The following is a 14,698-nucleotide window of genomic DNA, read 5'->3' as shown; positions in this document are numbered from 1 at the left end:
TAAATGGAATAAATCTTTATTTAACACGTTTTAATACACATATTTAATACGTTTACATAGGTTCGTATTACATATACACCATGCGTTTAACTAGCCACTGAGGGTTGGTACTGCGCGGCCAGACGTTGGAACTCGTCCGTCTTGGCCTTGTATTCCTTCACGAAGGGATGCTGGGGGTGGCTGTCGAGCAACTGGGCCAGGTATCGGGCCGACACCTGTGAAACAGAAAGGGAATTCTATTGTGTCGGTACAAGTAACACCATCTATCGTCAAATAGCAAAACGCATATCAAAACGATCGGTAGGTAGTTTGGGGATGTTCGTTTTCTTCTATCTATCTATTCTAGTAACCTCGAGGTGTTATACTAGATTCGCAGAATTAGTAGGTGAGCTCGCGGGGCTCAAACCTGAGAACGTTGCTAACACTGGCCTTAGCAGGAGCCGTGCTTCGCAGAATCTACCACCGGATCGGAAACGCGATCCACTGGGAAGATCCGGCGAGAAACTTACTGGGCTGTGTCTGTGGGTTAGGATGTTTTAGATGCGTCGTGTCGACACGAGTAACGCCGTCTATTGTGAAATAGCGAAAACAAATATCGAAACGTGTAATCGTGATGGCAGTAAAAGTGCTGCGTAGATGACGTGTTGTTATTTATCAATAGATCGTTACATCGAGTTTGAAAAAAGAAGTTTCACTTCAAAAATCGGACCATTGGTCTAATATCACCCGCTCGGTGGAAGATCTTTCCTTTATCGTATACCTCCATAACAACAAACAGTGGACTCACCTCCGGTGGTTTCCCGAGATGCGCCGCGGTGAGCGCAAGGCCGAGCAGCAGGTCGGCGTGCTGTGGGGCGCGGGACGCTGCGTCTGTCAGTTGCTGTTCAGCCTCTTCCCACATACCTGCACATTGCAACGTATTACTACCCTTACACAACACATTTTACCGGTCACTTGTCTCATCAGTAACATATAGGACATTTTTAATACGCTTTTATTAGCTTCAGACGTGTGTATGTATGTTTGTAATGGAATCTTTGAACATAATTTTGAGAAAAAATGATTTTATTGTAAAAAGCGTGGGGTGCTTTTCAGGATATTATCAAAATAACCCTTCTTCTACTCATAATATCTGTTCATAAAATATTTATAACTACTGATACCATGCACCCCACGCATTTTTTACAATAAAATCATCTTTTCTCACACTATTTTTAATTCGAATTTATTAAGATTTATTTTCTATTTTTTTGTTGGATTTTCTATAAAAGCGTATTTTGTTAGTTTTTTTAAACTATTATTTATTTTTCATTATCATCATCTTCATCATCAGCCCACAGTCGTCCATTGCTGGACATAGGCCTCTCCCAATCCACACCACTGAGCCCGGTCTTTGGCTCTCCTCATTCACCTCTTGACGGCCACCGTTCGGAGGTCATCGCACCACCAATCATTTTTAACCTGCAAATATTGGTTCCACTACTGTATCTATTCAAAATGTTAAACAATGGCGGGTTACCCATATTTGTGTGTAAAACACCACAGTTGACGGTATATTATTCTTGTCACACTTTACTGGCTCTTACCACGTTGACTGCCACATAGGTCACCGGTGCCCTACGCGGTGCACTGAAGTCATTATGACGATTTATCTCCTCGATCTACATACTACGGCGCCGGAATCTTAGTAGACTTTGGGAATGACCAATCCGCAGATACTGAGAATGAATCTATTTTTTTTAAAAGAACTAAAAGTCTAAAACATACATTAACAAACAAAAGAAGGCAAAATTAGGTAAACCAGGCGCTTAGTAGCAGAAAGCGACGTAATTATTTCAGTGCGCCGCGTAGGGCACCGGTGACCTACACGGCAGTCAAAGGGTTAATGAGGATTGGGAGCTGTGATCGTATAAGTTATTTAAAATTATAGAGATAATCATTTCAGTGTTGACCTCTGGCAGCTGCAGCCCCAGCACCGAGAGAGGCCGGACCAGGTCCCAGTGAACCGAGGCGTTCAGATAACTCCATCACGCTGTAGTGTGCGTCTTGGATACCAGGGCCGCCCTGTACAATGGAAACTTTACATTAATCTGCAAACATCTGGTTTAATCTGCAAACAACTTTTTTACTGGTGATAGGACCTCTTGTAAGTCCGCACGGGTATGTACCACCGCCCTGCCTATTTCTGGCGCGAAGCAGTAATGCTTTTCGGTTTGAAAGGCCCCACCCTTCCCAGCCGTTGTAACTATACTAAGATATTAGAAAAAAATATCAAAATTTTAACTATATTAATTAATGCGTGTTTTTGATATCCATTGATCCAACCTACAAATGCACTTTGAATTTAAATGCTCATCAACATCACTCAAAATAAAAATAGTTTAAAATATATTAAGCAAGCATCACAATAGAACTTTGACTGTAAATACAGCATACATACAGGATGGTCTACCTCCGCTACCATAAGTATTGTCTTACATTAGGAGGATCTGGGTGTAAGAATTAGTGTGTTTGGTAGGAAATTAAATGAGGTTATTGCTACTGTAAACACAAAGACACAGAAGTAGAAGAAAGTCTGGACGCTACTCGCATATTCTTATTATGTTTAAGATCCTCAAAATATGATCTGTAATATCATACCAGAGAAATGATAATCAGTCACACCACAGGTAAAATATTATGAACTTTGAATGTCACTAATTTAAATATTAAATTCAACCATGAAATGTTTGTGCTGAATAATATGAACGAAATGTTACAAGTCACCCTTCAAAATCATATATCACCAAAAACAATTTCAAGTCACCTGAATTAGATTCAGCCATGCTTGTGCTAGCTGCGTCAAAGTGCCGTCATCTTCAATGTCCTGCAGCAACTTCAGTTGTTTGCGTGCAAGGTCTGGTCTATTCATAGCCAATAGGCACTGGAGTGTGAACGCTCTTAGTTCCAGCGATTCAGCATTATGAAGGATTCTATAAAATTTACATTCAGCTATTATTCTTTTAACTCAATTGAAAGTTTTAACACATATGTCAGGATATATTTCAAGACAATTTTGTGTATATATTTTTATTTGTATTATTGTGTATATATTATATTGTACCTAGACCTACCCTAAATGTTCTTTCTCATGAGTAGTAGAATTTGTTTTAAATGTAATATTTTTTTAGAATACAAATGGCTTTAAAGTATTTTCAGTATAACCAGAATAGTGGGTGAAAACAGGCTCAGCACAGAGAGGTGGGATTTGGTAACAGCTGCTCCAGCGCCTCCACAGGATACTTATCAGTTCAGAGGCAATTGCTTCAATAATGCATCTACAATTATTCTATTGAACAAAAATCGTGACCAGCTGAGAAGATCCACGAAGAAACTCAGTGAGCTGATGTATGGGTTACAATTTACGTAAAATTCTTCAATGAGTTAAATGAGCAGGTTTACTAAGATCCCTATACCTACTTGTAGTGCTAGCACTACATCCATCTGAGAATATTTATTATTGTAATACACTACTCACTTTAATGCAGCTTCATAATTATCTTCATGATAGTAAATTGTTGCAGCCACAATCAAGAATATTTCATTGGACAGTTCCGTACCTTTAGCTACCTAAAATGTCATAGGTACAGTTTAAGATTTTGTTGTTTTAGCCAAGTCAATATTAAAAATCTACAATAACTATATTTAATACTCTTGAACTCTAATTACAAGTAAAAACTCCATAGCTAACATGTATATTTCCCTGCTCAAATTCTATTAGTTCTGGTCTTTTTTTTTTCAATGTAATAACAAGCACCAACATACTTTATAAGTAACTTTTTATAATTACATACTCGAGCATCAATATCAGCAACAATGGCAGATTTATTGGCATCAGGTAGTAAGTAATCTACCAAACTCTTCAATGGCTGTAGCATAGGATCTGCAGTCTTTAGTTCTTGTTGCACTATCCTGTAGTTACCCTGGGCAATGTAGGAACGATATAGGAATGCATCGCGTTGGAGTGCTACCAGGGGTGTAGAAGGCTGCAAGAGGTGTTTAAATCAATAAATTTAGCTCTATGATGATTTTACTATTGGCATGTCAGAAGGATCAATAATTTCATTCTTTCAATGCAAAAAATTGTAAATTCTATAATATCCTCTTTAATTTATGGTGTAATTTCTGTCTACGAGAGAAAATTTTCTTGTAATAATATTTCGAAAGTTAAGTTATCCTTCCGGTACCAAAGTTACATTAAAGTTAAGTAGATCTGTATAATATTAATCTACAAACACAACATGTATTGTTTTCGGAGATTTACATCGAAAAACATGGTCGGTTTATCCGCCACCGAAGAGCGCTTAATTATACACTTGCATAATAATTTAATGGTTATAGAAAGTTTCTAGTGATGACTTACGCTAACGCTTTGTGCCTCATTAATAGCTTGCTGATAATTTCCAACATAAAATGCATTTTTTACATCGAAAAGTTCATCAACATCTTGCTGATGACGTGCCATTTTGACAACTTACAACAAGAACCACAGACTTGCACAGACTTCATTGTTTCGTGTTTAATACGTCCTTTGAAGAAGCAAAGGAAGCTTAGCCCATACATAAACTATTTTGTAACGTAAATGAAAGTCATATCTGTTGTATGAATAATTAAATTGAATTTGAAATCAAACAAAAGTGAAATAATAATAAATAAATAAATATAAATAAATATTTACTAACAATCACGCCACGTTAACTGGTCCCGTGATAAGTTCGTAAAGAACTTGTGTTACAGGTACCAGATAACGGATATAAATGTAAGATTTTTATTATACACATACATATATTTAATAGACATCCATAGCCCTGGAAAAGACATTTATATTTATCATAAAATATCTTCCCTTGGCGGGATTCGAACCCGCGACCCCCCTGTGTAGTGACCATGTCACTTACCACTACACCAGACGGCCGTTAAATAGATGAGATATGGTAAAATAAAACTGTAACTAAAAAATTACTAAGATTTCAAAGGAGTACATATTTGAAAGAACGTGACGCCCACATCCACCAATTATGATTTTTTGAAAAACACTTATGCACTTTCACATATGTGAATAATTCAAAACCTTCTATTATCGTGCCTAAGATTTACTAAACTAACAAAATAAAACATTTCGCACAGCTTGATCAAATTAATACTAAAAGTATAAGTAATGCTACCACAATACTAGGCACTAACAAATGCAATGCATTTGCAATTCCAATAGCGCGTATTTTTGAATGAAATAAATTAAATGTTGGATTCACTTAGTGGTTTAAAGTTATAATATGTAAAAAATATTTTCTACAGGTTAATAAATGAAAATGTTTACAAAAGTTACGTAAAAATATCTAACTATTCATTTAGATATTAATTATAAAGAGGTTTAAAAACAATAATTTCGTGTACAGCAAGAACGGTTTCTGTAAAACAGTGACATCTATTTTTGGACTGACAGACATAAATTTTCTGATTGTTAAATTTTTTAGAAACGAACCAATCGGGAAAGAATAACAAATCTGATATTTTTCAGTGAATTCATTTTTTTCCTAACTAGTAACCTAGAGAGTTATGCTAGCGTTGAGCGAGTAGTGAATACATTGTATGTTGTGAGAATATCCATTAAAAAACTGATGAGAATGTGAAATTTCAAATGTCCACCTATTGATGCATTTCGAAACTACCTTTGTTGCAATCTTGGTGCTATCATATTGTCTCAAAAAACAGAGGGCGCCAGCTAAAGAAAAACTCAAAGTGAATCAAACAAGAAAAAGTACCATTTGGTTAATAAATTAGAAAGTGTTCATTGTAAATATCGTAGCCACCATATTATACACCAACATTATTATTTAAGGCCGTAAATTAGTGCATCTTTTTCTTTATTAATTACCTACTTTATTAAGTTATGTTATTTGTCTTTAGATTTTTCCACACAATTCACCTAGTGTGTTATACCCTCTCCTCTTGAGACATGAGGTTGAGATTCTTCATACCGAAACGGATAATACTTTGTGACCTTTGTGACAGAATTACCATGATGTAGCTTAAAATCACCAGTAGGTACGGATTGGCAATGGTCTTATGCTATTACAACATTTTTTTAATAATTACGCAGCTGGACATTTCCCGTTGAAACCCTTTGCCCCTCTCATAATGCAATTACAGGAATACATGGAGTGAGGCTATGCTAGGATGTGGCGGATTTAGGTTTAAGCCCTTCATCCTTAGGCTTGCGGCGCTAAAATGTGACGGGCTCCAAAAACAGTTGTTAGGCAACTGTACTTAAATTTTCGCCCGGTTGGTTTAAAGCCAAACATAAACTGGTATTTTGTTAATGGCCTATTTAATGGCCTAAATATTCCAATTTTTTTCACACTTGGTTCTAATATCTTAAGATTTTTTTTACAAAATTGCAATATTACACTTTATTTATCACTAGCAGCTACCCGCAGCTTCATCCATGTGGTCATAAAAAAGTATGAATCAATAATTCAATTAATAAAACAGTTTCCCGTGGGAATGCGATTTTTTTCGGAATAAAAGGTAGCCTATCCCACCTAAAACTATAACTTTAAAAAAGTACGTCAATCAGTTGCTTCTTGTCGACGTGAGAGAAGGACAAAAAACAAACACAGATAAAAAAATAGTAATAATTTTATAAAAAAAAGTGGCAAATTAGCACGGGTTTAAGCAGTCTTCATCATCAAATGCGATACTGTTTGACAGAAGTTCGATAATTTTTTGCGGGATTCATTTGGGAATTCATTTTTCATTTATCAGAGTATGTGTGGGTATGTAATAATAATAAAAGACTACATTAACTCGACACTGGCAACAACGTCGTGGCAAGATCTCCCATAGACAAAGGCCACTGAGTTTCTCGCCGGATCTTCTCAGTGGGTTCGCGATTCCGATCCTGTGGTAGACTCGGCGAAACACTGCTCTAGTGTTAACAAACTCTCTCAGGTTGGGCCTGTGTGCTCACCTACCCGTCTGCACGCAGTTGAAATAGCCCCTTAAGCAATCAAAATAGGTAGGAAAGAAAAAAAACAAGGTGTCGATTGCCATACTGAAAAAATTAAGAAGAAGAAAAATTAGTTCAGTGGTCGGTTGTTATTTTAAATCACACTACATTGAAATGTTGCGCCGACTCCATCTTGTAGAATAAGGGTAACAAGAGACGTACCTAACAATAATAGGACTTATGTATTGAAAGCGCAGCTTCATGTATATTCGAAAGAAAGAAAAAAACTAGTCGAGCCAAAACGACCCAAGTTCCTCTATAGTTTTTAATTCAAAGTGACTGTTGTAGGAGTTGCAGGTACAATGTACGTACCATCCAAACACACAAAAAAATATGGACAATACCTCGATTACAATTGCTCAGGTAAAAACCCAAGTACCAGGTAGTTAATAAATCCAAACACCTGGTCTTTTCTTCTAGTTCTGATCTTGCTTCTAGTTCATACAACTACAATGAATTAATCTTTTTACAATATTAAAATGTGTTATAAATTTAAAAAATCTATATATTTATATAATAGGTATTATTAACTTACCAGATCTTTTAAGCGTCTGGAGATTGAATTATTTTTAAAAAGACGTTTGTTTGAAATCTTTCTTCAAACACCACCATAGATTCAAGAAATTAATTACATAAAACTAAAAGCGTTTAATATAGTAGAAACTTCAAAATAATATATACATACTAGCTGTTACCGGCGGATTCGTCGGCGTGGTCAACGAAAAATGTCTGTGTAGTTAGTTTCCCGTGGGAATGAAACGTTTTTTTTTCGAAATAAAAAGTAACCTATACTGATCTAAATATATCTGATCTAAAACTATCACTTTAAAAAAAATGTGTTAATCCGTTACATCGATTTGATGTAAAAGAAGGACAAAAACACACACAAACAAACATTACCTTAAGTTTCCACCAGTGTTTGTACGAATCACGTGAATAATGGCGTAAAATGGATCCAAATACAAAAACATAGTGTTAAAATCTTAAACTTCCTTTGTCCCTGTTGTAATCAGTTAACAATGACAGAAACGATAAGGAATACATAGGATTAAGTTCATTTAATCATCGTATTGTCATTATACCATATTCATCCAAGTATTCATAAAACGTATTAAATGTAATACGTTTTATGTATGTATACAACAGCTGTATTTTTTGTAAGCTCATTAGTTTGAACGAAAAAATACAGATAAAGGCAAATAAATGAAAAAATGAAGAGTTTCAATCTACTACGCAATTTCTACAACGTTTGGGTCACTAAACTAACTAATTAAAATAATAATGAACTTGGAAAGTATGTACTAACGTGTATTATTATAATATTTATAAGCCATGCGTCATCTCTTGTCGTGTACTAACTTCAAATTGAAACGAATGATACTATTGTAATTACTGAAATCGAATTTTTTTTTTATGAATGAGGGCTTACTTGTAGCCCAGAGGCCTTTTCAGTTTCATCAGGACAGTTGAGCGAGCGAAGCCTCAGCCAGGAGCGCCTCAAAAGGAGACCTAACAACTCAACAGCAACTGATTCGAGAATGAATCTACTACCGGATCGGAATCACGATCCGCTGAGAAGATCCAGCGAAAAACTCAGCTGGCTGATGCATGGGTTAAGTTGCACGTCGAACTCTTTGCCAACTCCGACGAGTACGGTTACCGGGGTCCCTAAGCCTACTCCTAGCGTTAGAGCTGAAGGCGTCTAATGTAAGGTCTACGGAGCCCAGGTCGCGTAATCTGGAGATATGTAGCTGGAAGAAAATTCGTCGTGGCTTCAAGGAGAAGACGCCTGATGTTCTTGTATCCAGCGAAGCGACTGTCAGTGTTCGAATACCCAGGCTAGTTTCAATTTTTCTAATCCGATAAAATACACGATATATGTTCACGAATGAGTTCCACGCTGAATGATTATCATCGTGTAATAAAAATGAAACCCGTAAAAATTTTAGGTACTTTGCGTAATTATTGGTCATAGAGTGTTCTGTGAGCCCGCACGGGTAGGTGCCACCACCCTGCCCTTTTCTGCCGGGAAGCAGTAATTCATTGCGGTTTGAAAGGTGAGTTATAAAATTTACTTTTCTGTTTCATGTCCCAAGGTCTCTAGGTTCCGGTAACCACTTTTCATACTAAGTTAGAAATTGATTTCATAAATATCTGTTTCGTTTCATTTTTGAAGAAAATCTGCGGAACCCAAACTCTGGTGATTGCAATGTGTTATCTTAATTTTAGGTGCAAAGGCATAATGTTCGGTTTTACACCCTCGCATTGTTTTTTGGAAAACGGCTTATTGCATTTTTACACTTCGAAACCCTGAATGGAGCTTTGTTTTCGTTAACAAAAACTTTAGCACAATAGCTAAGGTGTTTGTTTTATCTAGTATTCAGTTTTTGTGTTTATTGTCAATTTTGGGAACTCATAAAGGCCGTCAACTTTAATTTGCAAAGATAAGTAATTTAGAAGAAAATAAAAGCCTTTTTAAAGGAATTCTATGTTTTTTTCTGTGGAGGATGATGGCCAGTTAAGCAACTTTCGATTAAAATTTAATATTTACTTATTTTTTAAGATTTTTCGATACTTCAAAAGTTCAAAACTTAAAATGTGTCGTATAAAAAACTACCAGGGTCATAAAAGCGAGGAACTCAAACGAAAGACATTGCGCGCGCTCCGAATGAACTCATTCAAAATTCAACCGTCAGAATTTTCAAGTTCAAAAGACGTTCGTTTGAATGCAAGTGGGACCGGTGCAGTGGCAGCTGCTAGCCGAGCGCCCTGAGAAAGTCCCTCACCTTAGTCTCGATCGAATGAAAGAAATTTGCAAAGCGAATATTGCCTTTATTAGTAGGAACGAAGCGCGGTTGAAAGTTTTGTGGGAAAGAAATCGGTATCAAAAGCTTTGAAAGGACTTTTTGCATGGATTGTTTACTAGTCAGAAAATATGTAAGTATTCCCTCAAAAACATTTTTTTTTTCAAATATAGCCAAGTTTTTGTTGCGCTGTATTAATCTGTGTCTCAATATGTTAGATTATCTGTAAATATTAGACTTTTGGCGGGAACGCGAGAAGCCAAGTTGTGTGAATTATATTATTTTGTTCATATAGTGTTTCTTCAGGTTGAAATGTGTAATAGCTTTGGGTTATTAACAAATTAGCATCTATGTTAGTGCAAAAATATTCGAAGACTAAATAAAACCGCTGGAGACTTCTCGGGTTCTTCCAAAATGCCCACTGAAAAATCTCAATAAACAACCACCATTTTACTGAGACTATATTTTATTCTATCTCATCTCATTACATTTAATATCGTCCCAATTGATTAAAATCGATTAATCTATCTCATATTTCATATTATAACAGAATGTAAGAAGAAAACAGAAGACTTGGCTTAAAGGTCACATTACTAGGCCATGAAATCTTTAAAAAAAAATCTGTAAGCAATTCTACTTCTGCATAATCATACCAATAAATATTTAATAGGTACATTCGTTCTATTTAAGAAGTTACGTTTAATAACAGATGAGCTCCATACTATGCCATATCCATAAATTCATGCCCATTTTGAGATATAAACTGAAATCTCAATTGTCTCGGAATTATAACTGTTCCGCTCTTTAGATTGTAGCACAATACGATCAATAATCTAGTTAAAAACCAGAGCAAGGAGTGAAGTTGCGTGCTAAAAGTAAGGTAAGATAAAACTGGTAGCAATGGCCTCAAGAAGCTGTATCGTTTCGATTATTTTAACTCGTTTAGATTATTATCAAAGAAAATTATCTGGATAAGCTTATTTTAACTAAGAATCTAAAAAATTATCAGTGAATTTGTATGAGAATCACTAATATAACCATTTTGTTACGAGAGCAAAGTTTTCACGTACATTTGTGCTGTGTTATTGACATGAAATTTCTACTTGTTTTGGGGTAAACTATTCTTAGACACTTTTCTTTAGATAATATCATGTTTCGTCAATAGGTAAATAGTGTTTTGTTATTATTAATATAAAATTGTATTTGTTGATCGATTTAACTTTATTTTTATTTATTGAATCGAATAATAGTAACAAAAATTATATTATTATTTATTAACGATTTATGTAAATTAGTATTAATAATAAATCATGTACCAGGACAACATGACATACAAGAAGGAAACTTTCCATTAGTCGTAGCTTCCGCTATTTTCCCTAGTTCTTGACACATTAACATCACAATGTTTGTCGGAAGCGGAAAAACCGCGAAATTTCGTGAATACCCATGCCGTTAAACTGGGCGGAATTAGCGCAAAGGTCAACGACCCGGGCAGCTGCGGCAAGGGCTCGTCAAGGGTCCCGACCCTTTGCCTGTACTCACCCTTAACGGTTCCGAAGAAATTCTGAAGATTCGGGAACCGTCTACAAACCTATTTTCTGAATACGATGATCAAACTTTATGCTTTTTCTGGTTAATTCCGAGCTACAGTTCTGGAGGAATATGAATATTGTGTATTAGAGATAGAATCATTTAATATGTCTCCTTATTAAGTTCGTTGCGTGTTCCAAAACAAATTATTCCCATGAACAATCTGAGCCTCTTCAATCTTTTCGTACGCTCGCGTCTCTGCCTCTTAGATATCGTTTCCGAACAAGCTAATAATTACCACTACTGATACTGCTACTACTATCACTAATACTACTGTCTACTACTACAAATACTTGTATTAATTAAAAAATCATACGAACGACCTGATATGATTATGTTCTATTGCTTTAGCTCCAAAGCTGTAAAACCGATCCAACGGAACATCATCTCGGAATCGACCGGTAAAAAAACTGATCTCATTACATAAAAACCCGGATATTTCCTTACAATAAAACCAGCAAAGTGCTTCCGTTGCATAAACTTTACTAAAAAAAAAAAAACAGGATACACGCAAAGGAAATCATTTTCGATGCTCAAAAATCGATTCCTCGGATGCATCCTTTATCTCAGCATCTTAAAAAAAAAACTCGGTTCTCACAAAGGATCTCGTCTTGCATCTGCCTCGGGTTTTGTGCAGATGTTCTCTCGAAAGGGCCAAGTGAAAAAAATCCACTACCTGCCTCTGGGTATTGTTCGATGCGATATACTTTTATACACGATCTAAAGTACCTACTCCTTCGGGCCGGTCTTCACTCGATGGATTATAATTTTACTTATATATCATCGAATATTAACGTATAAACGGTAAGAAGTTCTCTGCGGCATTGATTGAGATAATCGTCACCTCCGTTCTACCATCGCAGCAACATTTGTCATGAAACTAAGTTCACCGAACCGCTATTGCTTGTAGGTTTTCTTTTTTTCCTACCTATGCTGATAGCCTTGAGAGGCTATATCAGGTTTTCCTTGAGATGTAGGTGAGCTCACGGGGCTCAAACCGGGAGTGTTGCTAACTCAGTCGGCTGTGTCTATGGGTTAATTTACTCGTCGAGCCCTTCGTCGCAAGCGACGGGTTCGACGAGGACGGTGACCGGTGCTTGTGGTACCTTAAAGCATCGTTGATGGATTGGGTGGATCCGTAATGACGTGTTTAGGGCGACGTCGACAACGCTTGTAGCCACTGCACTCTGTCGCATAACGATGTTTTTGCCACGTACCAAACGGCTCTGAAATGGAATAAGCCTACTCTATGACATATGGCATTGTTGATTTCCATCAAAGTTGCCTGTGCGTTTGTCTTCCATCGAAGGTAGCTAAAAAAAAATATTAACCGATAATCTGTTTCAGTCGCGAAGCTTACTTCCGTTCCAAGTGGATATACCTAGAACATCCAATGCGAGTTTCATGAAAGGTCGCTTTGTCTAATTAAAAAAATAAGATATATAGTTTCGCTATGATTAATGTCGCAAATTTTATTTACAATGATTTTTTTTACCAGGAGCATGCTATTTCAGTTAAACCACCGTAGGAATCTGTTGATGCTATTTTATAATACCTTTAGGTAATTTTTACAAGAATAATATTAGTATTTTAAGCAATATGAAACTAGAAAGCTCAATATGTTCAAAAACTAGAAGTGTCTTTTTTTTAAAAAAGGAAGAAAAGTCTTCGCTTGACCCTCATGCTCGTAACGAGGAGTTTTTTTTTGTTCTATATTGTCACTTGCACTCAAATCAAATTCAAGTTAAACCTATATTTAATTTTGCAGTCAACCGTGGCGAGAAGTGACATACTATGGCCGCGGCACTTGTGAATTAAAAAAACAAAAAAAATCAACCAGCGAAAGGCTCAACTTTGAAATATCGACGGACGCCCTTTAGTACAGGGCCCGGCCAATCACCCCGGACGACCTACTTTCACATCACAAAGCAAGATCAACATTATTGTAAGACAATAGGGGTGAAATTAGCACGACGAAATCGAAGGGAGGAAGCTAGGCCGTTTCCTTGGGGAATTCCTTCGATGATTTCGATAAAAATATTCATAATGAAATTGTTACGGATTACGTAATACATACTTATTATAAGCATTGTGTTTTTTCACTGTCTTAGTAATTGTTACTTTTTTAATAAAGTTTGACTTAGACTTGGGATCGCATACTTAGATAAAACGTCAATTGTGCTCACGGGAATATCTCCCAGTCGCATGATAAACAAAAAAGAAGAAATGATTGATTGGATTCGAGCAAACATTTAAGCAACGGCATAGCTGTACTCCTGCTATTTATTATGTGAGCATCGGTGATCCTCGGTGGTCTATTGAAGCAAAACAATACAGGGCGCTTCCTCAATCTGGCTTTGCATTTGTTACGGGTTCACTAAATAGTTACATATTTCCATTTATTTTAAATTACTTAGTATATCTGTCGTAAAGTAGATGGATATCTGTAGCAATAAAAGAAAACTTTGTTTGCTTTTACGTTAGTTGTGAGTTCGAAGCCTCAATTATATTGTCCAAGACCTGAAAACCTCAAACTTGGCGGCATGACTACGTCACAGCAGAAATAGGCAAGATAGTGGTGCTTACTGTTGCCCCTATCAGTAAAAAGATTGCTAATTGTATCGTAAATGTGAGTGTATGTTTGTTTCTTTGGCGTTGAAACGAAGCAACGAATTGAAGTGAGCTTATTAAGCAATAGTTTAAGGTCAGGAAAAAGACATAGGGTACCATTTATCTCGAAAAAAAAACATCTCATTTCCACGGGAAGATAGATTTTATTATCTTTAGAAAAATAACGTGTCACTTTAGAAAAATATTGACAATTTTCCTTGACCACGTGGACGAAGTCGCAGATAATACCTAGTTTATACTATATCAGAATATAAGGCTCGGTCGCTATTAGAGCCTCAATTATCAAAATAAACACATCGGCTGCGTAGGCGGAAGATATTGAGTGGGAAACTCTGATTTTCTTTCGATCGCATATATATCATTAAAATTGTTATGTGTAGAAATACATATGGTTATTATATAATTGCTGATTTTATCCGGATACTCTCAGTGGGTTGCTGTTCCGATCCGTTGGTAAATTAGAAGCAACGCCTCTCTCTTTGAGGTCTGTGAGCTTCGCCTACACGCCTTGTGAAACCAGAATGGTCCTCCGAGCGTACTGGCAGTAGGTGGGTTAAAAAGGTCTAATTTAAAAAAACATAAAAAATCTTCGAACAATTTCTCCTGAAAGGTTTTTATATGTTTT

At 36.2% G+C, this 14,698-nt stretch overlaps 1 protein-coding gene and 1 long non-coding RNA gene across 2 annotated transcripts; one reads left to right on the top strand and one right to left on the bottom strand.

Annotated features, from left to right (window-relative positions):
- COPE (coatomer protein complex subunit epsilon) lies at window positions 1–4,668 on the bottom strand. The gene is given in 7 exon segments (NM_001172724.1): window positions 1–215; window positions 788–903; window positions 1,953–2,064; window positions 2,807–2,972; window positions 3,518–3,609; window positions 3,834–4,025; window positions 4,403–4,668. Coding segments are annotated over 7 exon segments (909 nt in total). The 5' UTR covers window positions 4,505–4,668; the 3' UTR covers window positions 1–86.
- Window positions 4,669–10,423: 5,755 nt separating this feature from the next.
- On the top strand, window positions 10,424–13,531 carry LOC134200843 (uncharacterized). The gene is made up of 2 exons (XR_009975914.1): window positions 10,424–10,732; window positions 13,211–13,531. It is a non-coding gene; the product is annotated as an uncharacterized LOC134200843 (long non-coding RNA).
- Window positions 13,532–14,698: the final 1,167 nt, after the last annotated feature.

Source organism: Bombyx mori, chromosome 21 (assembly GCF_030269925.1).
Source record: "Bombyx mori chromosome 21, ASM3026992v2".
Classification (NCBI taxonomy): domain Eukaryota; kingdom Metazoa; phylum Arthropoda; class Insecta; order Lepidoptera; family Bombycidae; genus Bombyx; species Bombyx mori.
Note: the sequence above shows the minus strand (reverse complement) of the source record. Positions and strands in the feature narration are given on the sequence as shown.